Source organism: Oryctolagus cuniculus, chromosome 18 (genome assembly GCF_051225735.1).
Source record: "Oryctolagus cuniculus isolate XC-2025 breed Fujian yellow rabbit chromosome 18, ASM5122573v1, whole genome shotgun sequence".
Taxonomy (NCBI): Eukaryota; Metazoa; Chordata; class Mammalia; order Lagomorpha; family Leporidae; genus Oryctolagus; species Oryctolagus cuniculus.
This window is the reverse complement of record NC_142884.1, coordinates 22,139,971-22,164,530: the sequence shown is the minus strand read 5'-3', so window position 1 is coordinate 22,164,530 and position 24,560 is coordinate 22,139,971. Positions and strand designations below refer to the sequence as shown.

Sequence of the window (24,560 nt, the reverse complement as noted above, 5' to 3'; positions counted from 1 at the left end):
AGAAAAAAAGGAGCTTGGTGGGCACTTAACCTAGCAGTTGAGACACACACATCCATGTCAGCACACCTAGGTCACCTGGCTCTGGCTCTGGCTCCAGCCTCCTGCTAATGCTGACTCTGGGAGGCAGTGGTGACAGCTCCAGTAATCTGATTCCTGCCTCCCACTTAGAAGACTCGGATAGCATCCCAGGCTCCCAGCTTCAACCCCAGTCCAGCCCAGGCATTCTGGGATGTGAAACAGCAAATGCAAGTGTTCTCTCTGCCTCTCAAATAAATAATTTTTCAAAAGAAAAAAGAAGGCTAAGAGAAAAGGATGAGAGATGAAGAAACACTAATCTACAGAAGGAAAGGAGGAAAAAAAATCCGTCAAACATGTTACTAACATCAGGGCCACTGTGGCACAGCAGGCTAAGCTGCTGCCTGTGATGACAGCACTCCCTATGAGTGCCAGTTTGAGTCCCAGCTGCCCCACTTCTGATCCAGTTCCCTGCTAGTGCTCCTGGGAAAGCAGCTGACCATGGCCCAAGTACCTGGGCCCTTGAAAAACACATGAGACCCAGATGGAGCTCTGGGCTCCGGGCTTTGGCCTGGCCCAGGCCTGGCTACTGCAGCCATTTAGGGCATGAACCAGCAGATGAAGATGTCACTTGTTCTCTCTTCCTCTCTCTGTAACTCTGCCTTTTCAATAAATAATTTTTTTAAAAAAAGTTAACTTCTAATGACACCAAAAGAGACAGATATAAATATGTGTGTGTATGGACACACATACACATCAACTCCTGATTTTCTTTTTAAGATTTATTTATTTATTTAAAACAGTTAGAGAGAGACAGAGAGAGGTCTTCCATCCAATGGTTCACTCCCCAATTGGCCGCAATGGCCGGAGCTGCACCAATCTGAAGCCAGGAAACAGGAGCTTCTTCCAGGTTTCCCACATGGGTGCAGGGGCCCGAGGACTTTGGCCATCTTCTACTGCTATCCCAGACCATAGCAGAAGCTGGATCGGAAGTGGAGCAGCCGGGTCTTGAACCGGCGCCCATATGGGATGCTGGCGCTTCAGGCCAGGGCTTTAACCCACTGTGTCACAGCGCCGGCCCCAACTCCTGATTTTCAATACATAGAAAAGATAATAGATGTACAGATGTACACACACGCCAAAGACATACATATCCTTGCTTCTGTCCACAGGAGTGCCTCAGAGCAATGGTACCCTAACAACCACACCTGGCTCCCAGATTTTGGCTGAAAAATGCCATTCCCTATGAAAGGAAGCCAGGGCAATTTAGAAGAGCTGCTGATTTCTGTTACAGATAGGAATCCACATTAATATGCTCATGAATACATGAGCAAATACAAGGGACAGAAGTCTTTACATGGTTTCCCAGCACCTGTCTGCAAAGCCCTCACAATGGGCAAGAGCACAGCTTTCAGTGGAGAAGCCCGGCGGGCTCCACCTTCCTCAGTGATACAGTGAACTCCATCAGGAACAGGGCCAAGGGAAACCCTGCGTCGTCTGGCAGGACGGGACGGGATGAACAGCCCCAGGCAAGGCTGAAGGACACGGCGCGCAGTCAGGTAAGGCATCAGGAAGGACCGGGGAACAGCTCCCGACGGCACAGCACTCAGGAGACGATCACTAAAGCAGTTCAGTGGTGCTAACCCGCATCCCTCCACTATCAGCAGAATCTGACTGGGGTCTGAGGGTTACAGGGTCACACGGGTGCCTGCTACCATTCCATTCCGCTTTTGATGGCTGTTGTGGATATTTGGGGGAATGTCCTTGTCTGATGAAGAAACACTCAGGTATTAGGGAACGATGGACATTAAGGCAGCAACTTTTTTTTTAGTGGTTTTGGGAAAAACACTCTTTACAATGTTCTCCAACTTTTTAGAATGTCTGGGATTATTCTAAAAATACTTCTACTGAGAAGATGGATGCAAACTCCGCAGAAGCAGATGAATCGCCAGAATAGCACCTGACTTAGAGTAAGTGCTTCACAAAGGTCTTTAGAAGGAATGACTGTGGACAGGGGTACGGGAGCTCATCTGTCACAGAAATCATGACCATGTCTACAGCTGACAAGCCTCAAAACAGTAAAAAATACACATATGTAATTATTTTTAAAGTTCAGAATTAAATATCAAAATAAAGAGCTTTAAAATAAAAAGGTTTATGTCTGGGGAGCAACCTAGGATGAGACAAGTATGAACAGGAGGGGCCAGTGCTATGGCGCAGTGGGTTAAAGCCCTGCCCTGAAGCACCAGCATCCCATATGGGCGCCGGTTCTAGTCCTGGCTGCTCCTCTTCCAATCCAGCTCTCTGTTATGGCCTGGGATATCAGAAGATGGCCCAAGTGCTTGGGCCCCTGCACCCACGTGGGAAACCTGGAAGTAGCTCCTGGCTCTTGGCTTTGGATTGGCGTAGCTCTAGCCATTGCGGCCATCTGGAGAGTGAACGAGTGGATGGAAGACCTCTCTGTCTGTAACTCTGTCTTTCAAATAAAAAAAAAAAAATAAATCTTCCAAAAAAAAAGTATGAACAGGAGAAAATCACTTTCCATGACAGCCATTTTATGCTATTTATTTGACCAACCATTAGCAAAGCATTACTCTTTGGTTTTAAAAAATATATGTAATGTAGAATGGGCATTTGGCCTAGCAACTGACGTTCATGTTTCATATTGTGGTGCCTAGGTTCAATGCCTGACTTAGGCTCCCGACTCCAGCTTCCTGCTAATGCAGACCCTGAGAGACAGCAGCGATGGCTTTAGTGATCAGGGTCCTGCTACACATGTCAGAGACTTGGACTGAGTTCCTGGCTCCTGACTTCAGCACCCCCCAACCTGGCCCTGGGCTGTTACAGGCACATGGAGACAACACATGGGGGCAAGCTCTCTCCCTTCCTGCCCTTTCTGTCTCTCAAATAACTTAATTTTTAAAAATTAAAATAAAATTATATAAGGCAATTTCAAAGAGAAATAGCAAAAATTAATTGAAATACAGTTAAAATAGCTTTTTACAAGGATTAAAGGAAAATAATTACATGCATAAACAACATCTAACAATTTTGCTTTTTTACATAACCATCTAGTCATACTTCACATCAGCTTTTGTTGGTTCACTATAACATTTTCCTTTTCAAAGATATGCATGAGAGGCCAGCATTATGGCACAGCAGATTAAGCAGCCACTTGTAAGGTATGAACCATGTATATTTTTTAAAAAGATTTATTTATTTATTCGAAAGGGAGAGAGAGAGAGAGGTTTTCCACTTGCTAGTTCAGTTCCCAAATGGCCACAACATCTGAGACTTGCCCAGGCTGAAGCCAGGAGCCTGTAACTCCATCTGCGTCTCCCATGTGGGTACAGGGGCCCACATACTTGGGTCATCTTCTGATTCCACAGTTTTCCAAGGTACATTAGCAGGGAACTGGATCTAAAGCAAAGGAACAGGATTCAAACAAGCACTACGACACAAGATGTGCGCGTTGCAAGTGGCTGCACATTTCATTCTACCTTTCAAATAGATTAATAAAAACTTTAAAAAAAAAAAAAAGAAAGAAGCCAACAGATTTCACCCTGGTGCAACATTCTAATTCATCAAATATCTACACAAGATATGAAATCAAAGACTGGTGATCTCTGCCCTCCTCAGTGTGTCTTCCTTGCCTGTACACGCTTGATTGCTTGAAAGAAAACTCAGCCACAAAAGCATATGTACAGCCTGAGAACACACCACTGGCCTAGGCCAGGCTGAGAAAAATCCGTACCACACACAGACAAGCTCTAAGGATGCACCATAGGGCCAGTTACCACTGACAGCACCTATGTCACAAACTGGCTCCACTAGAGAGCAAGCGAGCGAGCAAGCGCGAGAGCGCGAGAAGCTACCACAGCCCCTCTAAACAACCTTCATAAGCTTTAGACAGATAAGAGTATTCTCTTACTCTGCCTATGAAATAAGCCGAAGTAGTAGAACTCACCCAGCACTGCAGCAGTTGGCTCCAGGTCACCAACAACATCCTTGCACCTCGTATGCTGCAGAGAATGTGTCAGCAAATTTAAACCATGAGAATCTGATCAAAAGAACAAATTTTAGGATTAAAGCTTGAAATAAAACTCCAAATTACATGATTTCTGTTCTTATTGGTGCTTTAAAGAACAAAATACCTGGGTGGGGACAGGAATGTGAGTGACATTTAAAAAATCATTTCCACAGTCTACAACTGCCCCTTCTTCATACCTTATAGAAAAATACATTTTAAATAAATAACTCTTTAAAAAAAGATTTATTTGAGAGGTAGAATTACAGACAGAAGAAGAGACAGAGAAAAGTCTTCCATCTGCTGGTTCACTCTGCAAATGGCTCCAACAGCCAGAGCTGGGCCGATCCGAAGCCAGGAACCAGGAGGCTTTTCCGAGTTTCCCACATGGGTGCAGGGGCCCAAACAATTGGGCCATCTTGTGCTGCCTTCTCATATGCATTAGCAGGAAGCTGGGTCACCAAGACTTGAATTGGCACTCTGTGTCACAAGCAGCCACTCAACCCACTCCACTACACCACAACACTGCCCCCAGTTTTAGACGTTTTGTTTATTTGAAAGGCAGAGTACAGGGAACAAAGAGAGACAAAGAGAGAGATCTTCTATCTGTTGACTCACTATCCAAAGGATATTCCTTTTGCTGATTTAAAGTCACTGAAAAGTGGATTTTCCTCAAATTGAGTTTCACAGCTAAAACAGATTGCAATTTCGAGGTTGCAATTTCCTTAGAACTGATGAATATTTGAGCAAAGTTAAAGATGTTCATCTAATAAATTGATTGCTGTGAGGTACAGGCTAAGACTGCCATCCACATGGGAGACCCTGATGGAGTTCCAGGTTCCTGATTTTGGCCCGGCCCAGCTCTGATTGTTGTGGCCATTTGGGAAGTGAACCAGTGAATGGAAGATCTCTTTACTTTTTATTTACTTTTTTAAGATTTATTTTATTTATTTGAAAGAGTTACACAGAGAGAGAAGGAGAGGCAGAGAGAGAGAGAGGCCTTCCAATCGCTGGCTCACTCCCCAAATGGCAGCAATGGCTGGAGCTGTGCTATCCGAATGAAGCCAGGAGCCTCCTCCGGGTCTTCCCACGTGGGTGCAGGGGCCCAAGGACTTGGGCCATCCTCTACTGCTTTCCCAGGCCATAGCTGAGAGCTGGATTGGAAGAGGAGCTGCCGGGACTTGAACTGGCACCCATATGGGATGCTGGCACTGCAGGTGGCGGCTTTACTCACTACACCACAGCGCCGGCCCCAGAAGATCTTTTTCAACTCTCCTTCTCCATCACTCTGCCTTTCAAATAAATAAATATTTTTTTTAAAGTGTGTTTAAAACTTATTCAAAAACTTACTTTGCAAATAACTTTAAGCTGCAGACATCTGGACTTCTGAAAACATAATGTTAACAAGAAACCAGAATTGTTTCGTCCTGGTCTCACGTAAACAAACTGTAGCAGTTTCAGGACCTTAAAACCTATCTCAGACTCATCAGGATTAAACTTTAAACAGTCCAAGTCTTTGTCTCCACATGGGGAAAAGTTGGCACAATAACTCCTATCAATACAGTAAGGTCGTGAACAATCTGAGAGAAATACAAGTTGGTCAGAGAATTCACTCACCTTCCATTCTTTGGAAATATTTTCCTTGCAAAAACATTGGCCAAAGAGTAAGAGCTGGGTTGAGTTTCTTGGAGGAGGCTGAGTTCATATTTAATCTTGGTTTCTCTACAGAATCCAGCTGCTGCTTCTCCATGGGTGACACATAACAAGCAAAATTCTTTGCAACCAGGTCGTCATTAACACAAACCTGCAGATGCGACACATTTCATGAAGGGTAAGACAGGATGGTCACATGACTGAAGAAAGCATTTCAGACTCAACTCAAGAGGACTTTACAGAACACAACATGGTAAAAGCTGATCTCAGGACTTCTGTTGTGGTAATGGTGAACTGAATACTTCTCACCGATCCTCCTGCTAAGAAAACAGCAATGATCTGTGTGAAATACAATCCTCGAAAAGGCACTAGAGAACCAACACCACCCAGCCAGGCAGAGATCTGGTGGGAAAACAAGGACAAAGCATTAACCATAAAAGGAAGACTGACAAATGAGATTTGATCAAACCGAAAACTCTGCTCTTCCAAAGACAGTGACAAGATGGGGCAAAACATTTTAAAGCCAGGTGCCTGAATAGACATGTACCTAGAATAAATACAGAGAGAACATGTATCTCTCTGAAACTCAATGAAAAGAGAACTACCCAATTAAAAACGGGCAAAAGGTCTCAATGTCACTGAAGACGACAGAGGATGGCAAAAAAGGATGTGAAAACATTTTTTGTTTTTGGGGAACGGCAAACTTAAACCCCTGGGAGCCACCACTACTCATCTTTCAGAACAAGCACAGAGCATCAGAAAGGAAGTGGAGAGGGGCAGTCGTCGCTGTGCAGTGGATTAAGCACTGTGGCATCCTGTATCAGAGTGCCAGCTCAAGTCCTGGCTCCTCCGCTTCCAAACCAGCTTCCTGCTAATGTGCCGGGGAAGGCAGCAGAGGATGACCCAAGAGCTCATGTCCCTGCCACCCATGTAAGAGACCTGGACAAAGTTCCAGGTTGCTGGCATCAGCTTGGCCCAGTCCTGACTGTTGTAACCATTTGGTGGAGTGAATCAGTGGAGGATCTCTCTCCCTCTCTACTACTCTTCCTCTCAAATACATAAATAAATCTCCTCCTCCTCCCTCTTTCATTACCAGTCCCATTCTCCACTGAAATCCAGTTTGATTAACTTTATGCACAGAAGATCAACTCTGTATTAAGTAAAGAGTTCAACAATTGGAACAACCACAACAAAACAAAAACTGTTCCTCAACAGTCCAGACAAGGGCTTTTTCAAAGTCTTCGTATCTTGAAGTTAATTTCATTTTATTTTTAGAAATTTAGTAACTTTAAAAAAGCACCCAAGAATGATATGTCTCTTGTGAGCACTCAGACATAATTATAACTCTTTGAGGACAGAGGTCCTGCATGGGAAGTTAGTGCACAGTGATTCCTGTAGTTAATTTAACAATTAACACTCTTATGTATAACATCAGTGATCACCCAAGGCTCTTGACATGAGCTGCCTAGGCTTTGGAGCCTGTTGAATCCACAAACTCCATCAGTATTTAGACAAGGCCATCAGCAAAGGAGTTCTCTCCTCCCTTCATAGAAAAGTACCTCTTTCTTTGATAACTACTTCTTTCCACTGGGATCTGACCTACCGAGGTCCTTCACGTAGGACATTTTTGCCACAGTGTCTCGGCTTTCCATGCCTGAAATGCTCCTGTGGGCTTTTCAGCCAGACCAGAATGCCTTAAAGGCTGATTCTGAGGTCAGAATGCTACTTAAAGTGACTGTCATTCAATCAGTCTGCTGTGTGGACTGCTTCTCATGTTGGAGCATTTACTCCTTATTAATTTCATCTATTATTATTACGAGACAGTTAAATTGTATCCAATCACTTTAACATTTAAGATGGTATTTTTATCACCAAGCTTAAGGGGATTTGGGGTCCCATGGCAAGTTTTTAAACTGTACCCTTAGAAGTAAGCTTAGGAGCTGATCTTCTGTATAATAAGATAATCGAAAATGAATCTTGATGTGAATGGAAGGGGAGAGGGAGTGGGAAAGGGGAGGGTTGTGGGTGGGAGGGACGGTATGGGGGGGAAAGCCATTGTAACCCACGAGTCGTACTTTGGAAATTTATATTCATTAAATAAAAGATAAAAAAAAAAAAAGAAGTAAGCTTAGGGCCGGCGCCGTGGCTCAATAGGCTAATCTTCCGCCTAGTGGCACCGGCACACCAGGTTCTAGTCCCGGTCGGGGCGCTAGATTCTGTCCCGGTTGCCCCTCTTCCAGGCCAGATCTCTGCTGTGGCCAGGGAGTGCAGTGGAGGATGGCCCAAGTGCTTGGGCCCTGCACCAGCATAGGAGACCAGGAGAAGCACCTAGCTCCTGCCTTCGGATCAGCGCGATGCGCCAGCCACAGCGGCCATTGGAGGGTGAACCAACGGCGAAAGGAAGACCTTTCTCTCTGTCTCTCTCTCTCTCACTGTCCACTCTGCCTGTCCAAAAAAAAAAAAAAAAAAAAAAAGTAAGCTTAGGGGCTGGCGATGTGGCATAGGAGGTAAAGTTGTGGCCCACAGTGTGGGCATCCTATATGAGCACTGGTTTGAGTCCCTGCTGCTCCACTTCTGATCCAGCTCTCTGCTATGGCCTGGGATAGCAGTGGAAGATGGCTCAAGTCTTTGGGCCCCTGCAACCATGTGGGAGACCTGCAAGAAGCTCCTGGCTTCAGATCAGTTCAGTTCCAGCCATTGTGGCCATCTGGGGAGTGAACCAGCAGATGTAAGACACTCTCTCTCTCTCTCTCTGCCTGTCAATTACACTTCAACTGATTGTCTTTTAGGTGCTTTGTTAATTATCACAGATCAGGGAGGGGGGGGAGAGGGAGGAGGGAGGAGGGAGTCTTCCATCTGCTGGAGGGAGGAGGGAGGAGAGAGGAGGGAGGAGGGAGTCTTCCATCTGCTGATTCACTCCCCAATTGGTCACAATGGCCAGAGCTGTGCTGATCCACTCCCCAATTGGTCACAATGGCCAGAGCTGTGCTGATCCACTCCCCAGTTGGCTGCAATGGCCAGAGCTGTGCCAATCTGAAGCCAGGAGCCAGAAGCTTCTTTAGGGTCTCCCACGTGGGTGCAGGAGCCCAAATACTTGGTCCACTTTCTGCTGCTTTCCCAAGCCATGGCAGAGAGCTGGATCAGAATTGGAGCAGCTGGGACTGAACCAGCACTCACATGGGATGCAGGCATTGCTGGCGGCAGCTTTACATGCTACAGCACAGCGATGGCCCCTCCAGAAATTTTTTTTTTATTTCTCTTTCTGGATTTCTTCAATGACCCACTGTTCATTCAGGAGCATGCTGTTCAGTCTCCATGTGTTTGCATATGTTCTAGAGATTTCTGAGTTGCTGATTTACGGCTTTTCTGCATTGTGGTCTGAGAAGATGCATGATATGATTTCAATGTTTTTCAATTTGCTGACTTGCTTTATGGCCTAGCATGTGGTCAATCCTGGAGAAAGTTCATGCACTGGTGAGAATAATGTGTATTCTGCAACTGTAGGTTGAAAAGATCTATGGGTATCTGTTAGTTCCACTTGGTCTATATTGTCAATTAACTGTTTCCTTGCTGATTTTCTGTCTGGTGATCTGTCCATTGCTGAAAGGGAGTTTTGAAGTCCCTCATTATTACTGTATTGTCTCCTTTTAGATTCCTTAACATTTTTTTTAAATAGCAATGGCCCTGTAATTAGGTGCATATATGTTTTTAACAGTTCATCTTCCTGTTTAATTGATCCCTTAATCATTACATAGGGACCTTCTTTGTCTCCTAGCAGCTTCTGTGTTAAATTCTATTTTGTCAGATGTTAGGATGGCTATACCAGCTCTTTTGTGGTTCTGTTAGCATGGAATATCTTTTTCCAATCTTTCACTTTCAGTTCACATGCATCCTTGTTGGTGAAATGTGTTTCTTGTAGGCAACAAATACAAAACATTCTGCCAATCTGTGCCCTTTAACTGAAGAGTTGAGTCCATTTACATTCAAAGTGACTATTGATAAGCAAAAATTTCACCCTGCCATTTTCCCATAAATACTCCTATTGTTTCCTTTGGATTTCCTTTGTATTTTTACTGAAAGATTTTCTGCCTTCATCTTCTTTCACAGTTATACCCATGTTTCTGTGTTTCTGTGTGTAGCACATCTTTAAGCATCTTTTGCAAAGCTGGACAGGTGGTGACAAATTCTTTCAATTTCTGTTATGGAAGGTCTTTATTTCACCTTCATTTTAAATGACAGCTTTGCAGGGTACAGTATTATGGGTTGACAGTTTTTTTTCCTCTTAAGCCTTGGAATTTATCTCATCATTTCTCTCCTAGCCTGTAGGGTTTCTGATGGTAAGGTTGCTGTGAGTCTAATTGGAGATCCTCTGAAATTTCTCTCATGTACATTTTACAATCTTTTCCTTATGTTTTACTTGGGAGAGTTTGATTACAATGTGTCATGGTGAAGATCTTTTCTAGTCATGTCTAATTAGCTCTATGTGCTTCCTGTACTTGGATGTCCCTTTCTCCAAATTGGGGATGTTTTCTGTTATTATTTCACCAAAAAGGCCTTCTAATCCTTTCTCTTTTTCCACACCTTCAGGAACTCCTAGAACCCATATGTTGGGTCATTTGATAGGATCCTTAAGATTCCCAACAATGCTTTTTAGTTTTCCAATTTCTTCTCACTTTTGACATGACTGTATAATTTCCTGCAATTTGTCTTCTAAAGTCAGATATTCTTTCTTCTGCTTCATCGATTCTGTTGTTAAGGCTTTCCACTGCATTTTTTATTTGTTCATTCAATTCTTTATTTCCAAAATTTCATCTTGCTTTAAGATCTCAATTTCGTGGGATAAATATTCTTTCACATCATGTATGGATTTCATTAGTTCGTGCATTTGCTTCTGATAACTTCTAAGTAATCCTACGATCAATTTTTTTTTAATTCTCTTTCTGGCATTTCTTCAATCTCTTCATCTTCACAATCTAGTATTGAAGTGTTATGATCTTCTGAGGGCATCATGTTGTCTTCCTTATTCTTGTTTCTTGAATTGGTGCATTTATTTGGCATTTCTTAAGATTAACTCATTGATTTCTTCGTTTTTAGCTGTGGTGGCTTTTATCTTTGGACTATGCCTCTGTGGATTAGTGGAGTATTTTTTTCAGCAGATACCTAGAGGCACAAGGTGGGTATGGCCAGGGGCTCTGTTCCAGGCTGAAGGGAGTATCTTAGGTGACACTGGGTTGGGTGTGGTAAGTCTTTATTATTATTTTAATCAGAGGGGAGGTTTGTTCTGCTCTGTTGGCATAGACTCAGCTCACCTCCTCTCTTCCAATGACACCAGTGCCTGGGCACTAGCTAGGATCACACAAAGGATCTTTGCAGGCCTTGGTATAAGTAGATTCCCCAGCAATGTCCTTCACCAGGTAACCAGGGAGCCCTGAGCATGTGGAGTCTCCCACAGTGACTCCCCAAAGTCCCAGCCACACCTTGAGCCCTCCCACACAGCCTATCTGTTCTCACAGTCCTGGCATAAAAGCCTCCCACAGTCATGAGCATCCAGCCCCCATTAGTTCTCCCCACCAGACTCAGAAGTCTCTGCTTGTCTGGTCCTGTGTGCAGACACAACCTGGCGCAGCTGTTATGTATGTCCAAAATAGTGCCTGCTCTCTATTTGCTTCTTGCAGGATGCCGTTGTAGGGTGATTGGAGAGAGAGAAACATGCTCCCCCCTTTTCCTCCTCTAGTTTGGCAGGTATGCCATCCTCCACAGAGCTCCAAGCCAGATTCTCTCTAGGCTTTTCCTGTAGCTTTATCACCACTGGTTTGAGCTGCTGCAGTCTAGTCTCACCTCAGTCTCCAAAGCTGGTGCTGATGCTCTTGGTGCTGGGGTCCTCAACTGTGGGCATTTACACCCTCCCTACTGTGTCCCTCTAATTTGCAGGGAATTTCCTCTGTCGATTTCTCCCTAATTCTTCCCTGAGACTGCACTATCCCCACTTTTTAAAAAACTATCTTCTCCTGGACTAGAGCAGTAATCTCCCTCTCTACTCTGCCATCTTAATCTAATCTGATAAATAAATCTTTAAAACAAAGAGGAAGCAGAGAAATTGGAACCTATACATTGCCTTTGGAAATGTAAAATGATATACTTTGGAAAACAATTTGGCAGTTCCTAAATATCTACAGTATTATCCATGACTTACACAAAATAATATTCTTTTTAAAAGATTTATTTATTTATCTGAAAGTCAGAGTTACATACAGAGAGGCAGAGAGGCAGAGAGAGAGAGAGAGAGAGAGAGAGAGGGGTCTTCCATCTGCTGGTTCACTCCCCAACTGGCCGCAATGGCCGGAGTTGCACCAATCCTAAACCGAGAGCCAGGAACTTCTTCCAGGTCTCCCACATGGGTGCAGGGGCCCAAAGGACTTGGGCCATCTTCTACTGCTTTTTGAGACCATACCAGAGAGCTGGATTAAAAGTGAAGCACCCAGGACTCTAACCGGTGCCCATATGGGATGCTAGCACTATAGGCAATGGCTTTACCCACTGTGCCACAGTGCCGGCCCACCCAAAATAATATTCTAGGTATTTACTCAAGAGTCACAAAAGCACAGGTCCACAGGAAGACTTTTACATGAATATTGGTAACAGCCCCAAGCTGGCCACAACTCAAACACCATCAATAAGTGCAGGAATAAATGCACACATATCACATCCCTACAACAGGAGACCACTGACACACGCAACAACATGGAAGTATCTTAAAATCATCTTGAAAGAAAGCTGCCAGCCCAAAAAACAGAACACCCTGGGACACATGCTGGTGTTTCCTTTGTGAGCCTAAAGAGGATTATTGGCCCTAATCCTCTTTCTCTGGCAATCATGACCTCATGCATCCATTTTAAGTTCTCCCTCAGTTAAGCACAGACCTCCCAGCCTTCAGTCAAGGCAAGTCTTATAAGCACACCAACCCATGTGGTGAGAAAGACTTATTTTTAAACAGCAAGAATAAAGCAGTCAATAAAGGCTTTTTAAAACAAAGACATCTTACAAGGTTGGCCCTCATAATCAGCAATCTGATAGTTTTCTGCTTGTTTGTTTTCACCAAAGCATAAAATAAACAATGAAAAATAACAGATAAAAATCAACCAGAATGTGAGAAACCCAAAATGCAAAATAAACACTAACATTGAAGAAGTTGTGAAAGAAAAACACTAACATCAGTAACTTTTAAAACAGTATTTTGGCTGTATATAATAGGCTAAAGACAAATCTCTTAGAGCAATGTTGGCATTTGAGATTTCTTTATGTGAATCAGGTAAGTATACTGTTAGAATAAAGTGTCAAGAACAAGGAAAGTGGCAAGTGTTGGGGTACAGCGAGTTAAGCCACCATCTGTGGATGCCAGCACCCCCTACTGGAGCACTGGCTCAAGTCCTTGCTGCTCTGCTTCCAATCCGATTCCCTGCTGATGTACCTGGGAAGGCAGTGGAAGATGGTCCAAGTGCTTGAACCTGCCCCTTATACCCATGTAAAGACCCAGTTAGAGTTTCTGGCTCCTGGATTCAGCCTGGCCCAGCCCTGGGCATTGCAGCCATTTGGAGAGTGAACCAAGCATAAGGAAAATCTCTTTTTCTGCATCTCTCCCTCTGTCTCTGTTTCAAATAAATAAGTATAAAAAAAAAGGAAAGGGGAGGGTTAGGTTGTTGGACTGAAATCAAAGTATCAGAGTCCTTAACATAAGTATAGATAGATAGGTTAGCAATAAAGACATGTGTGTGTGCATGTACACACAGTTATAAAGTGTGTGTGTACATGTTTGTATTCCTAACTCTTTCTGCTGAGAGGAATGACAATCTCTTTCATCCCAGTAGCAGCAAACACACCTATGCCCTCATCTGGGTATCTAAATGTCATTTTTTAACAAAAGGAACCAGAGTTTCTTGAAGAAGTGGTTGATTATACAGCTGGGTCTGGAAAATGATCTTGGGGCCCCAGAAAACTGTGTGTAAACAATGAGGGGTCACAATGGAAGAACACAAGGAAGCCCTTAATGACCCAAACTTGAGACAACTGAGCAAGATGGTAATGATAATTTGAGGGGATTACAACCCTCCAAACAAAACAAATAATCCAAAGTCCATACTAACAGAAATTGCTGAATACAATCAGTAAGTGAGGAAGAAGGGATAGTTTTTTCATTAAAAATGTAGAGGCAGGCATTTGGCACAGTGGTTATTTATGTCACCACTTGGGATGCCTGCATCCCATATCAAAGTGCCTGGTCCGAAACCCAGCTCTGCTTTCAATTCAGCTTCCTGCTAATGCAGACCCTGGGAGCCAGCAGATGACGATTCCAGAATTTGAGTCCTGGTAACCCATACGGGGAGACCCAGATTGAGTTCCTGGCTCCCTGCTTTGGCCTGCCCAGGCTTAGTCAATGACAGCATTTGGAGAGTGACCCAGGATATTGAGGATCTCTGTCTGTCTGCCTTTCAAAGAAACAGAAAGATCAATAGGGGCCTGTGCTGTGTACAGTAGGCTAAGCCTCCACCTGCCACACCAGCATCCTGTATGGGGCCAGTTTGCATCCCAGCTGCTCCTCTTCCAAGCCAGCTCTCTGCTTATGGCCTTGGGAAGCAGTGAGAGATAGCCCAGGTGCTTGGGCCCCTGCACCCCTGTGAGAGAGCTGGAAGAAGCTCCTGGCTTCTGACTTCAGATCAGCTCAGCTCCTGCCACTGCAGCCATTTGGGGAGTGAACCAGCAGATGAAGACCTTTCTCTATGTCTTTCTCTGTCTATAACTCTACCTCTCAAATAAATAAAATATTTTTATTGTATTTTATTTTTTTATTTTTGACAGAGACAGTGAGAGAGAGAGAGAGAGAGAGAGAAAGGTCTTCCTTTTTCCGTTGGTTCACCCCCCAAGGGGCTGCCACGGCCTGCCAGCCAGTGCACTGTTCCAATCCAAAGCCAGGAGCCAGGTGCCTCCTCCTGGTCTCCCATGCAGGTGCAGGGGCCAAGCACTCAGGCCATCCTCCACTGCACTCCCAGGCCACAACAGAGAGCTGGTCTGGAAGAGGAGCAACTGGGACAGAATCCAGCGCCCCGACTGGGACTAGAACCCGGGGTGCCGGCGCCGCAGGCAGAGGATTAGCCTAGTGAGCCACGGGGCTGGCCAAGAAAATCTTTTTTAAAAAAGATAAATAAAGGACCAGTGCTGTGGTTCAACGGGTTAGGGCCTAGGCCTGTGGTGCCAGCATCCCGCATCCCATGTGGTGCTAGTTTGGATCTTGGCTGCTCCACTTCCAATCCAGCTCTATGCTATGACCTGGGAAGGCACCGGAGGATGGCCCGGGTCCTTGGGCCCCTGTGCCCATGTGGGAGGCCCAGGGAAGGTTCCTGGCTCCTGGCTTCAGGTCAACTCAGCTCTGGCCATTTCAGCTGGTTGGGCAGTGGACCAGTAGATGAAAGACCTCTCTCTCTCTGTCTCTCCTTCTCTCTCTGACTTTCAAATAGACAAATAAATCTTTTTAAAAAAGATAATTAAAGTTTTAAAACTGTAGAAGGAACGATGGAAAAAGTGAACCTCACCGTAGCAAATTCAGAATGCCTGATAGGGCCTGGCGCTGTGGTGTTGCAGGTAAAGCTGCTGCCTGCAGTGCTGGCATGGCATACAGGTGCCAGTTCTAGTCCCAGCTGCCCCACTTCCGATCCAGCTCTCTGCTATGGCCTGGGAAAGCAGAAAATGGCCCAAGTCCCTGGGCTCCTGCACCTGTGTGTGAAACCCAGAGGAAGCTCCTGGCTCCTGGCTTTGGATCGGCGTAGCTCCAGCCGTCGCAGCCAGTTGGGGGGTGAACCAGTGGATGGAAGACCTCTCTCTCTCTGCCAACATGCACAACCTCAGTCTGATCATGAGAACATCAGGGCAAGTCAAACTGAACGTTCCTCTGCAGCATAACTGACCAGGACTCTTCAGAAGCGTCCAGGCCATGAAGGAAGACTGAAGAACTGTCCCAGACTCTGGGAGACTAACCAGACAGGACACTGGAGGCAAGCTGGAGGCCTGGCTCACACCCTGGACCAGAAAAAGGAAACCAGTGGGAACACTGCAACACTCCGGTGAGGGCCAAGGACACTTTAGCAGTATTTACTCATGTTAATCTGCCAGTTTTTGACTGCACTGCGGCTCTGTACGACGCTAACATTAGGAAAACAAGGTAAACCACATCCAAATAGCTCCATACTATTTTTGAAGCTCCTCTGAAAGTCCAAAATTATTTTTAAAAAAATTAAATTCATGAGGAAGGCACTGTGTGTGGGCTCCCGGAGGCCCTGGATCCACACCACCCTGCCGCTCTGACCCAGGTGCAGAACTGCACCAGGGCAGCAGCAGGTACTTCAGGAGGGGCTCATGTGTGCCATCTCCTTCTCTGCGCTTATGTGAATCCTTTAAAAGGCCACAAAATACACTGTGAACAAACCCCAGAGCAGGCGAGAGCAGTGAACTGACATGGTAGCAAATGAGTCATTTCTTTCTTTTTTTTTTTTTTTCTTTTTTTGGACAGGCAGAGTGGACAGTGAGAGAGAGAGACAGAGAGAAAGGTCTTCCTTTTGCCGTTGGTTCACCCTCCAATGGCCGCCGCGGCCGGTGCGCTGCGGCCAGCGCACTGCGCTGATCCGATGGCAGGAGCCAGGAGCCAGGTGCTTTTCCTGGTCTCCCATGGGGTGCAGGGCCCAAGCACTTGGGCCATCCTCCACTGCACTCCTTGGCCACAGCAGAGAGCTGGCCTGGAAGAGGGGCAACCGGGACAGAATCCGGCGCCCCGACCGGGACTAGAACCCGGTGTGCCAGCGCCGCAAGGCGGAGGATTAGCCTAGTGAGCTGCGGCGCCGGCCCACAAATGAGTCATTTCTAAAAATCATAAGGAAACAACAGTTCAGACTTATTACTATAATAATTTTTGCCCATCACTAAATAAAATGAAGTATTTTTTAAAAATAATCAATAGAAAATACACAGTCCTGGCTACTTTTAACTTAAGACTTTGAAATATTAAGATGATTTCTATGCTGCATGAATTATACTGTTTTACTTGGCATTTATTCACTGTTTTACTAAAGTAGAATTTAAAATAGAATTTAAAATTTAAAATACAACTTACTTTTTCATTTTTTATGGTTACATAAAGGTAAACCTCAAAAGTGTCTTCTTCCACAGCACATAACTTGGCTTCTACCTGGGTAGTTGCTAGATGGCACAAAAGAAAACTCAAATCAGCTGACATTAAAAGCGTTCTTGAGAAAATCATGGCTATTTCCCATCTGTTAATCTCTGCCAACCACGAAAAAGTTCCCAGTGCCAAAATGACCAAAGTCTTCCTAGGAGCCGTGAAAAAGGCTCTTCGGCCAGTGGTGTTATAAGTAAGCCCTTTATCCCATCAACAGCATCCTCCTGCCACCCTTCAAATGCCTCCCCCTCCAGGGTACTTCTTGGTCCTCCCAATGGTCGGCCTCATCCAAACCCCCATGCTCACTTCCCAGAAGCCCCAGAGAGCTCACAAGGGCCCAAATTCCAAATCTAGCGACCCTTCCAACCTCCAGTTCCTTCCAACATCAGAGCACTTGGTTTTCCTTTCCCCAGTGTTGCAGGACAGCTCAGAAGAGGAGGCAGGACTCAATTAGGTACCAGGCCGTCCCACAGGCATTTCACACTCCCTAACTCTTCTGAACAGCCTACAGCCTTAAGAAGCAGACAGAGTCACTAGGCTTCTGACTGCCAGGGGTCAGGACAGATGCCACAAGAGACACTGACATGAAATGAAGAGAGCCACTACACAGGTTGTCAATGACACTTTACACATCTTAAATCAGCAACTGATTATTATATAGCAAACACCCACTTCCTATAATCTCACTCACTGAACAAAGCTAGGCTTTCCAGCAACTGCTGGTCTAATAACATCCGTGTCCATTTACTCTGCAGTGTTGCAGCTTCTATGCAAGCAAAGCAGTGGACACTATTCTCGTGCAGGCATCCCCCCCACAAAAGGCCCCCTTCTGATCAGCTGTCAGCTACTGACCTCCCCGTTCACCTACAAAGCTGCAGGGGTGCTGAGTACTGGGCAGAAGCAGCTGCAGGTACTTAGGGAAACCTGCCAGGAGGGTCAAACAGCCAGATAGGCACCTGGCCAAGCCTGCACCCACAGAAGGCTGAGCGACCTCGGCGGCAGTTCAAAGCAGGCTCTGAGTGCGCACCGGCTTACCTTTCAGGACATTCTGAAAGTACTGAACAGCGGCACTGTCCCACTTCTTGGCAGGTCTGAAACAGTGAACAGGGCAACTTCATTAAACAAAACCCCAAGGCTAGTACACTAACCTTGCTTTGTAAACCACACACAGGGCTCTTTCTGCATGACCAATCAAGCACACGATGCACACAACAGACAGCATAGCTCTGGCCCTGCTCTGGGTGGGGATAAAGACCCCAGCTACTTCCTGTGACACACCCCCTCCACACTGCTGCTTGCACCAACACAAACTCACATCCCAGGAGCCCCAGTGAGGTGACCTGTGCTCACCACCTGGCACTGCCTGCTGCAACATCAGTTACCTGTGACAAATCAAAACACAAGCTCCCTGGGGCAGCGATTCTGAGATCACTGCGTCTCCACAGGCTGGCACAGAGAGGGATCAGTACATGTCGGCTAAGCCAACAGTGTAGGGGCAGCTGTGGGGAAGCGGCTGCTATGGTCCTCACTCTGCCCACTAGAGCACCCATTCGCCACCTCCCATTTGATCTCTATCAACTTAACCTTTCTACAGCTCGCCTATGCTTTGGAAAGAAAATCACAGGAAAAGGTATAGGCAGTAGAAAATCAGGAGAAACCAGTATTTAGAAGGAATAAAAATAAAATAAAAAGTCAAGATCAGAATAATATATTTACATTTCTCTTGTTTGGATCTATCAGATATGCTACCACCATACTTCAAGAGTTATTTTAGTTTTTTAAATGTTTATTCATTTTTATTTATTTGAAAGGCAGAGCATCAGAGAGGGCAAGAGAGAGAGAGAAATCTTCTATCTACTGGTTCACTCTCCAAATGTCTCCAACAACTGGGCCTGGACCATGCTGAAACCAGGAGCCCGGAACTCCACTCAGGTCTCCCTCACAGGTGGCAGGTACTCAGGATTCGATCCACCATTTGCTGTCTCCTAGGGCACTAGCAGGAAGCTGTCCTGGAAGTGGGCAGCCAGGACTTACATCAGGTACTCCAGTATGGAACCAAAGGTGCCCCAAGCAGTGGCTTACTCGGCTGTATCACAAGATCCATTCCTTCCAAGAGTTATTTTAAAGATCAAATGGGGGGGGCAGTTAAATCCAATAACCACATCGGTCATAGTCACCCATGAAAAAGACTCAAAGTGGTTAGGAGAGGGATATGGATTGGCAAAGAACCTCCACAGCTACTCCTAAGTTAATTCTGCAAACAAGAGAGCCTGTTCTCTTCCTAAGAAAGTCCATGCCCACAGAGGTGTCTAACCTCACGGACAGAGGGGAGGATCCAGGCTCACAGGGGTATGTAAGTGCATCCACAGAGGGCGAGATCCAGGCTCACAGGGGTGTCTAAGTGCACCGACAGAGGGCGAGATCCAGGCGCACAGGGGTGTGTACAGGCACTGACAGAGGGCAGGATCCACGATCACATGGGTATGTAAGTGCACCAATGGAGGGTGGGAAGGTCAAAGCCTGCACAGCCCACAGAGGCCTCCAGGAGGAAACACGTGGGACAGAGGCAGGCATGTGGTCAACATTTTTTTAATGCTCCAGCAGTTTTATTTCATGAAAGCTTTTCTTTAGAATTACTCTACTACTTTTTTTTTTTTTTTTTTTTTTTTTGACAGGCAGAGTGGACAGTGAGAGAGAGAGAGAAAGGTCTTCCTTTGCCGTTGGTTCACCCTCCAATGGCCACCACGGCTGGCGCGCTGCAGCCGGCGCACCGCGCTGATCCGAAGGCAGGAGCCAGGTGCTTCTCCTGGTCTCCCATGGGGTGCAAGGCCCAAGGATTTGGGCCATCCTCCACTGCACACCCTGGCCACAGCAGAGAGCTGGCCTGGAAGAGGGGCAACCGGGACAGAATCCGGCGCCCCGACCGGGACTAGAACCCCGTGTACTGACGCCGCAAGGCGGAGGATTAGCCTATTGAGCCGCGGCGCCGGCCTCTACTACTTTTTATAAGTTTTTTTTTAAGTCAAAAGGCACAGAGCTCTGGCCTGGGAGGGGGTGCCTGAGAATTCTACTCACAGCCAGTTTGACCAGCACCAACTCAGAGGCTGCCTCCTGCAGAACCCAGACCTTCAAAACCTGCTCGCGGGTAACTGATGGCACATAAATGCAGACACGAACTGAAGGCGTTTACTCATGATTCCTGTGACTTCAGAACCTGTACTTACACAATCTCGGCGCTGTCTTCACAGAAGTCAATGTGCAATGTAACAGGCTTCATGCAGTACAACCGGAACTTTTTTGCTCTGTAGGGAAGCTGCATAAATGATTCCACTGCAACTCGGATGCTGACAAATGAAGCAGAGAGAGTTCCATTATAAAACACACAACACAGAACAGACTCCTTTATAGTTCACCTAGGTCAGTAACATGCTTGCCGTAAAACAAAGTAAAGACATGCCTTTCTGATTCTAACACAGCCTCCAACAGATGCCTGGAGACATCTGGCCAAGGGAACAAAACTGCTTCTTGGAGGGTGGAAAAAATCTTCCTGTAAAAGCAGAGAGATCCTACATAGTGATTCAGTGTATCTGTGGCATCAAAATTTCATGGCACAGGGGCAGGAATTCAGGGAGAGTGTATCTGGTGAGGCTCCTCAGGTTAAGACACACTGTGCAGCTGGCACTGTGGTGCAGGTGAAGGCGCCACCCACGGTGCCAGTGTCCATGCGAGTGCCAGCTTGGGCCCAGATCCACTGCCGATCCAGCTCCTTGCTAATGCGCCTGGGACATCATGAAGACAATTCAAGTACTTGGGTCCCTGTGCCCACATGGGAAACTCAGGTGGAGTTCTGGGTTCCTGGTTTCAGCTTGGCTGTGGTGGGTATTTGCAGGAGTAAACGAAAGGATGAAAGATACACTTCTCTTTCTTTCTCTCCTTTTCTGTCACTCTGCCTTTCATACCACAAATCAGAAGGAAGGAGGGAAGGAGGGAGGAAGAGAGGAAGGAGGGAAAGAAGGAACAGAAATACTGCACAGGGGCAGGCATGCGGCCTCCCTGCTGGGATGCTGCTTGGGATGCCCTGATCTCGAGTCAGAACACCCGGGCTCCAGTTCTTGTTCCACACCCAATCAGCCTCCTGCTGGTGCAGGCCCTGGGAGGCAGCAGGTGGCTGGGTCTCTGCCACCCACAGGAGAGACCACATTGAGTTTCCAGTTCCTGGCTCCAGCATGGCCTACCCAGGGCTGTTGTAGGTATTTTAGAAGTGAAACAAGAAGGCACGTGCTCGCGCGCTCGCTCTCTCTCTCTCTCTCTCTCTGTCTCTCTGCCTTTCAAATACATAAAAAGTGAAAAATAAAAGGAAACACTGAATAACAATGAATAAGCCTGTGAAATAAATTCCATTTACTACGTGACCAGAATTACTCCAACATTGCTGTCTATGAACAGATGTTTTAAAAATTAGTATTTGCCAACTTTGCACAAAACAGCTGATGGACGGCGAGGTGACAAGTAAGGCAAGCAACAGACATGTCAACGTATTTCCTCACCATCAAGCAGCTCTCTTCCCTGAAGCCCTACCCTTTGTCTTAGACAGGTTAGAGCTCTACTTAATCATTTGATTTTCTTGCCAAAAATAAACTCAAAACACCAAATACAAAAGGAAAAGCTCCCCAGATGGCTAAACACAGTAAGTACTTAAAAAAAAAAAAAAGACTTATTTGAAAGAGTTGCACAGAGGGAGAGGGGGGAAGGGAGAGCGGGATTAAGAGGGGGAGGGGGAGGGGGAGGGGATGGGGAAGAGGAAGGGAGAGGTCTTCCATCCACAGGTTCACTCTCCTATTGGTCACACCGGCTGGAGCTGTGCGGATCTGCAGCCAGGAGTAAGGAATTTCTTCCAGGTCCTCCTACACACGGGTGCAGGGCCCAAGGACTTGGCTTTCCCAGGCCATAGCAGAGAGCTGGGTCAGAAGTGAAGCAGCCTGGGCTTTTTAACCGGCACCTATATGGGATGTCGGCTCTGCAGTTGGTGACTGTACCGCTATGCCACAGCGCTGACCCCAAGTACTTTTATAACAATTATGGTCACAGAGGTGCAGAATCCCAAGCTGGGGAGGCACCTACTTTTCCCTTGAGTATCTGCAAATCCTCCATGTCTGATGAGCCCTTCTGCCACGAAACTCCTCTACGTGAGAGACACCTCTTACTGCACCGAAGGCTAGCTGGCTCTGCTCTTTTTGCACTGGAATAAGAGCCCTTGTGTTTGCCTATTAAATGGACATCCTTTTACTCTGGGACAAACCATGGGACAATTATCACTAAACACCAACAGTGACTTGTGCTAGCTTTTTCTCAACATTTATTTATTTGAGAGGTAAAGTTATAGACAGAGAGAGGGGAAGACAGAGAGGTTGGTCTTCCATTCTCTGGCTCACTCCCCAAATAGCTACAATGGCCAGAGCTGGGCCAATCGGAAGCCAGGGGCTTCTTTGGGTCTCCCACGTGGGTGCAAGGGCCCAAGCACTTGGGTCATCTTCTGCTGTTCTCCAAGGCCATGAGTAGGGAGCTGGATTCAAAGTGGAGCAGCTGGGATCCGAACGGGTGCCCATACAGGATGCTGGCACGGCAGGCAGAGACTTAACCTACTATACCACAGCACCAGCCTCGTGTGCTGGCATGTTCCCTCCCCCCTCCCCGCCCAGAAACCATTTATTAAAACTTCATGCATTTTATCAATACAACTTTAGGAACACAGTGATGTGCTAATGTTTTCTAGTGAGCTGTGACATGCAGTCCCACAGTCAATGAAGGTTACAGTCAGGACGAGCCTGAACTGTCTCCGCACCCTACGTGATAGCCACACCTTTACTCTGTGACGCAGAACAACCAGGAATACGCACTTGAGTATATAATCTGCTCTCTGCAACCTGAGGGTGGCCATCAATTTCCTCCTCTGTGGAGACACGGAGAGTTTCTCTCTACCTCCCGGTAGTGAGGCAAACCGCACTGAAGGACCCACCCCATCCCACGTGCAAACTAAGAGGACAGGCCAGAGAGCAGCTGGCACAGGGCACCCAGGAGACGAGAAGGGAACAGCCTGAACCTGCCCTGCCCCACCCTAGGCAGGCAAGTGGAGAAAGGCCACAGTCACTCTCTCTGTCCTCATTAGGACCATTTGCTCCCCTAGTCATGCACGCAGAATGGAAACCTGCAGTCTTCCTTCATTATTTATCTGAAAGTCAGAGACAGAGACAAACACAGATGCCTGTCCACTGGTTGATTCATTTCTCAAATGCGGCAACAGCCAGGCTGACACCAGGAGTCCAGAACTCAGTCTCCCGTGTGGGTGGCAGGGGTCAACTTGAGCCCTCATGTGCTGCCTCCCGGGGGTGCACTGGCAGAAAACCAGAGTGGAGAGTGGAGCTGAGATTCAAGTGCAGGCACTCTGATGTGACGCACAGGCATCCAAGTCGTGACTTCATCACCGCGCCAAATGCCTGGCCCAAGTTTTCATTTCTTAAGGCACAAAAACTCTCAATGTCTTCTTTTTGCAAAAGGTAATCCCCTTACTTTAAAAACTGACATTCTCCTTTAAAATTCATCATTATCTCCTTAAACAGAGTAAGGCAAACAGACATAAAACCACACATACGTCTAAACAAATTCAGAGTTGGTGAACTCAAGGGGCTTCCATAGCCTAGACAGCTCATAGCAAGAGGCTCGGGTGATTGCTGACAGCATAAATAAGTGTGCCAATTGTTAAATCAACAACGGGAGTCACTGGGTACATGCTCCCCATATAGGATCTCTGTCCTTAATGTGTTTTACTATGAAACTTAAAAACAACACTACTAGTCGAACAATACCCTATACCTGGTTCGGTTGTGTGAGTGCAGCCTGTGGAAATCCCTGCTTAGTATATACTAAGTTGATCTTCAGTATATGAAGGTAATTGAAAATGAAACGTGATGAAGGGCGGGATGGGAGAGGGAGTGGGGGAGGGGAGGGCCACGGGAGGGAGGGAGGTCAGGGTTGGGGGGAAGCCACAACAATACAAAAGATGCATTTTATATTCTACTTAAAACTATTGGTTGAACTCTGTAATTAATACACAATTACTCTTAGGTGTTTAATTAATGCTGTAAGTAGTACTCAAATAGTATTTTACACTTTGTGTTTCTGTGTGGGAGCAAAATGTGGAAATCTTAACATATGCTAAATTGATCTTCTATATATAAAGATAATTGAAAATTAATCGTGATGTGAAGGGGAAGGGGAGAGGGAGTGGGAGAGGGGAGTGTTGTGGGTGGGAGGGAAGTTACGGGGGGGAGAAGCTCTTGTAATCCATAAGCTGTACTTTGGAAATTTATGCTCATTAAATAAAAAAAAAAAAACACACACATACGTACTTTTTAGATTTTACTGGAATGTACCTGGCGAAGTCTACAAGGAAACACTCTGCCAGGTAATGGTCTGCTGAAGACATGATTGACTTAATGACAGCCCTGCACCAGCACCGTAGCTCCGGACAATACACCACGCAGACCTGCAAAACAGAAGGCAGGCTTTATTACGTTCAGCAGTCAAACCTCTAGTCACGTGATGACAGCCCTAAAGGCTCCTCTCCACATCGTCTCAGCCTGTACC

The 24,560-nt window shown here is 46.2% G+C and overlaps 1 protein-coding gene across 1 annotated transcript in view; it reads right to left on the bottom strand.

Moving 5' to 3' along the window:
* LOC127486059 (putative ATP-dependent RNA helicase TDRD12) overlaps nucleotides 1-24,560 on the bottom strand; it is a 98,103-nt gene that overhangs the window by 56,947 nt on the left and 16,596 nt on the right. Inside the window, exons 3-8 of the mRNA XM_089319082.1 lie at nucleotides 24,323-24,459; nucleotides 20,141-20,260; nucleotides 17,952-18,007; nucleotides 16,851-16,936; nucleotides 5,660-5,846; nucleotides 3,983-4,075 (exon numbers count right to left, since the gene is read on the bottom strand). Coding sequence (XP_089175208.1) covers nucleotides 3,983-4,075; nucleotides 5,660-5,846; nucleotides 16,851-16,936; nucleotides 17,952-18,007; nucleotides 20,141-20,260; nucleotides 24,323-24,459 — 679 coding nt within the window. The remainder of the gene's footprint in view (nucleotides 1-3,982; nucleotides 4,076-5,659; nucleotides 5,847-16,850; nucleotides 16,937-17,951; nucleotides 18,008-20,140; nucleotides 20,261-24,322; nucleotides 24,460-24,560) is intronic.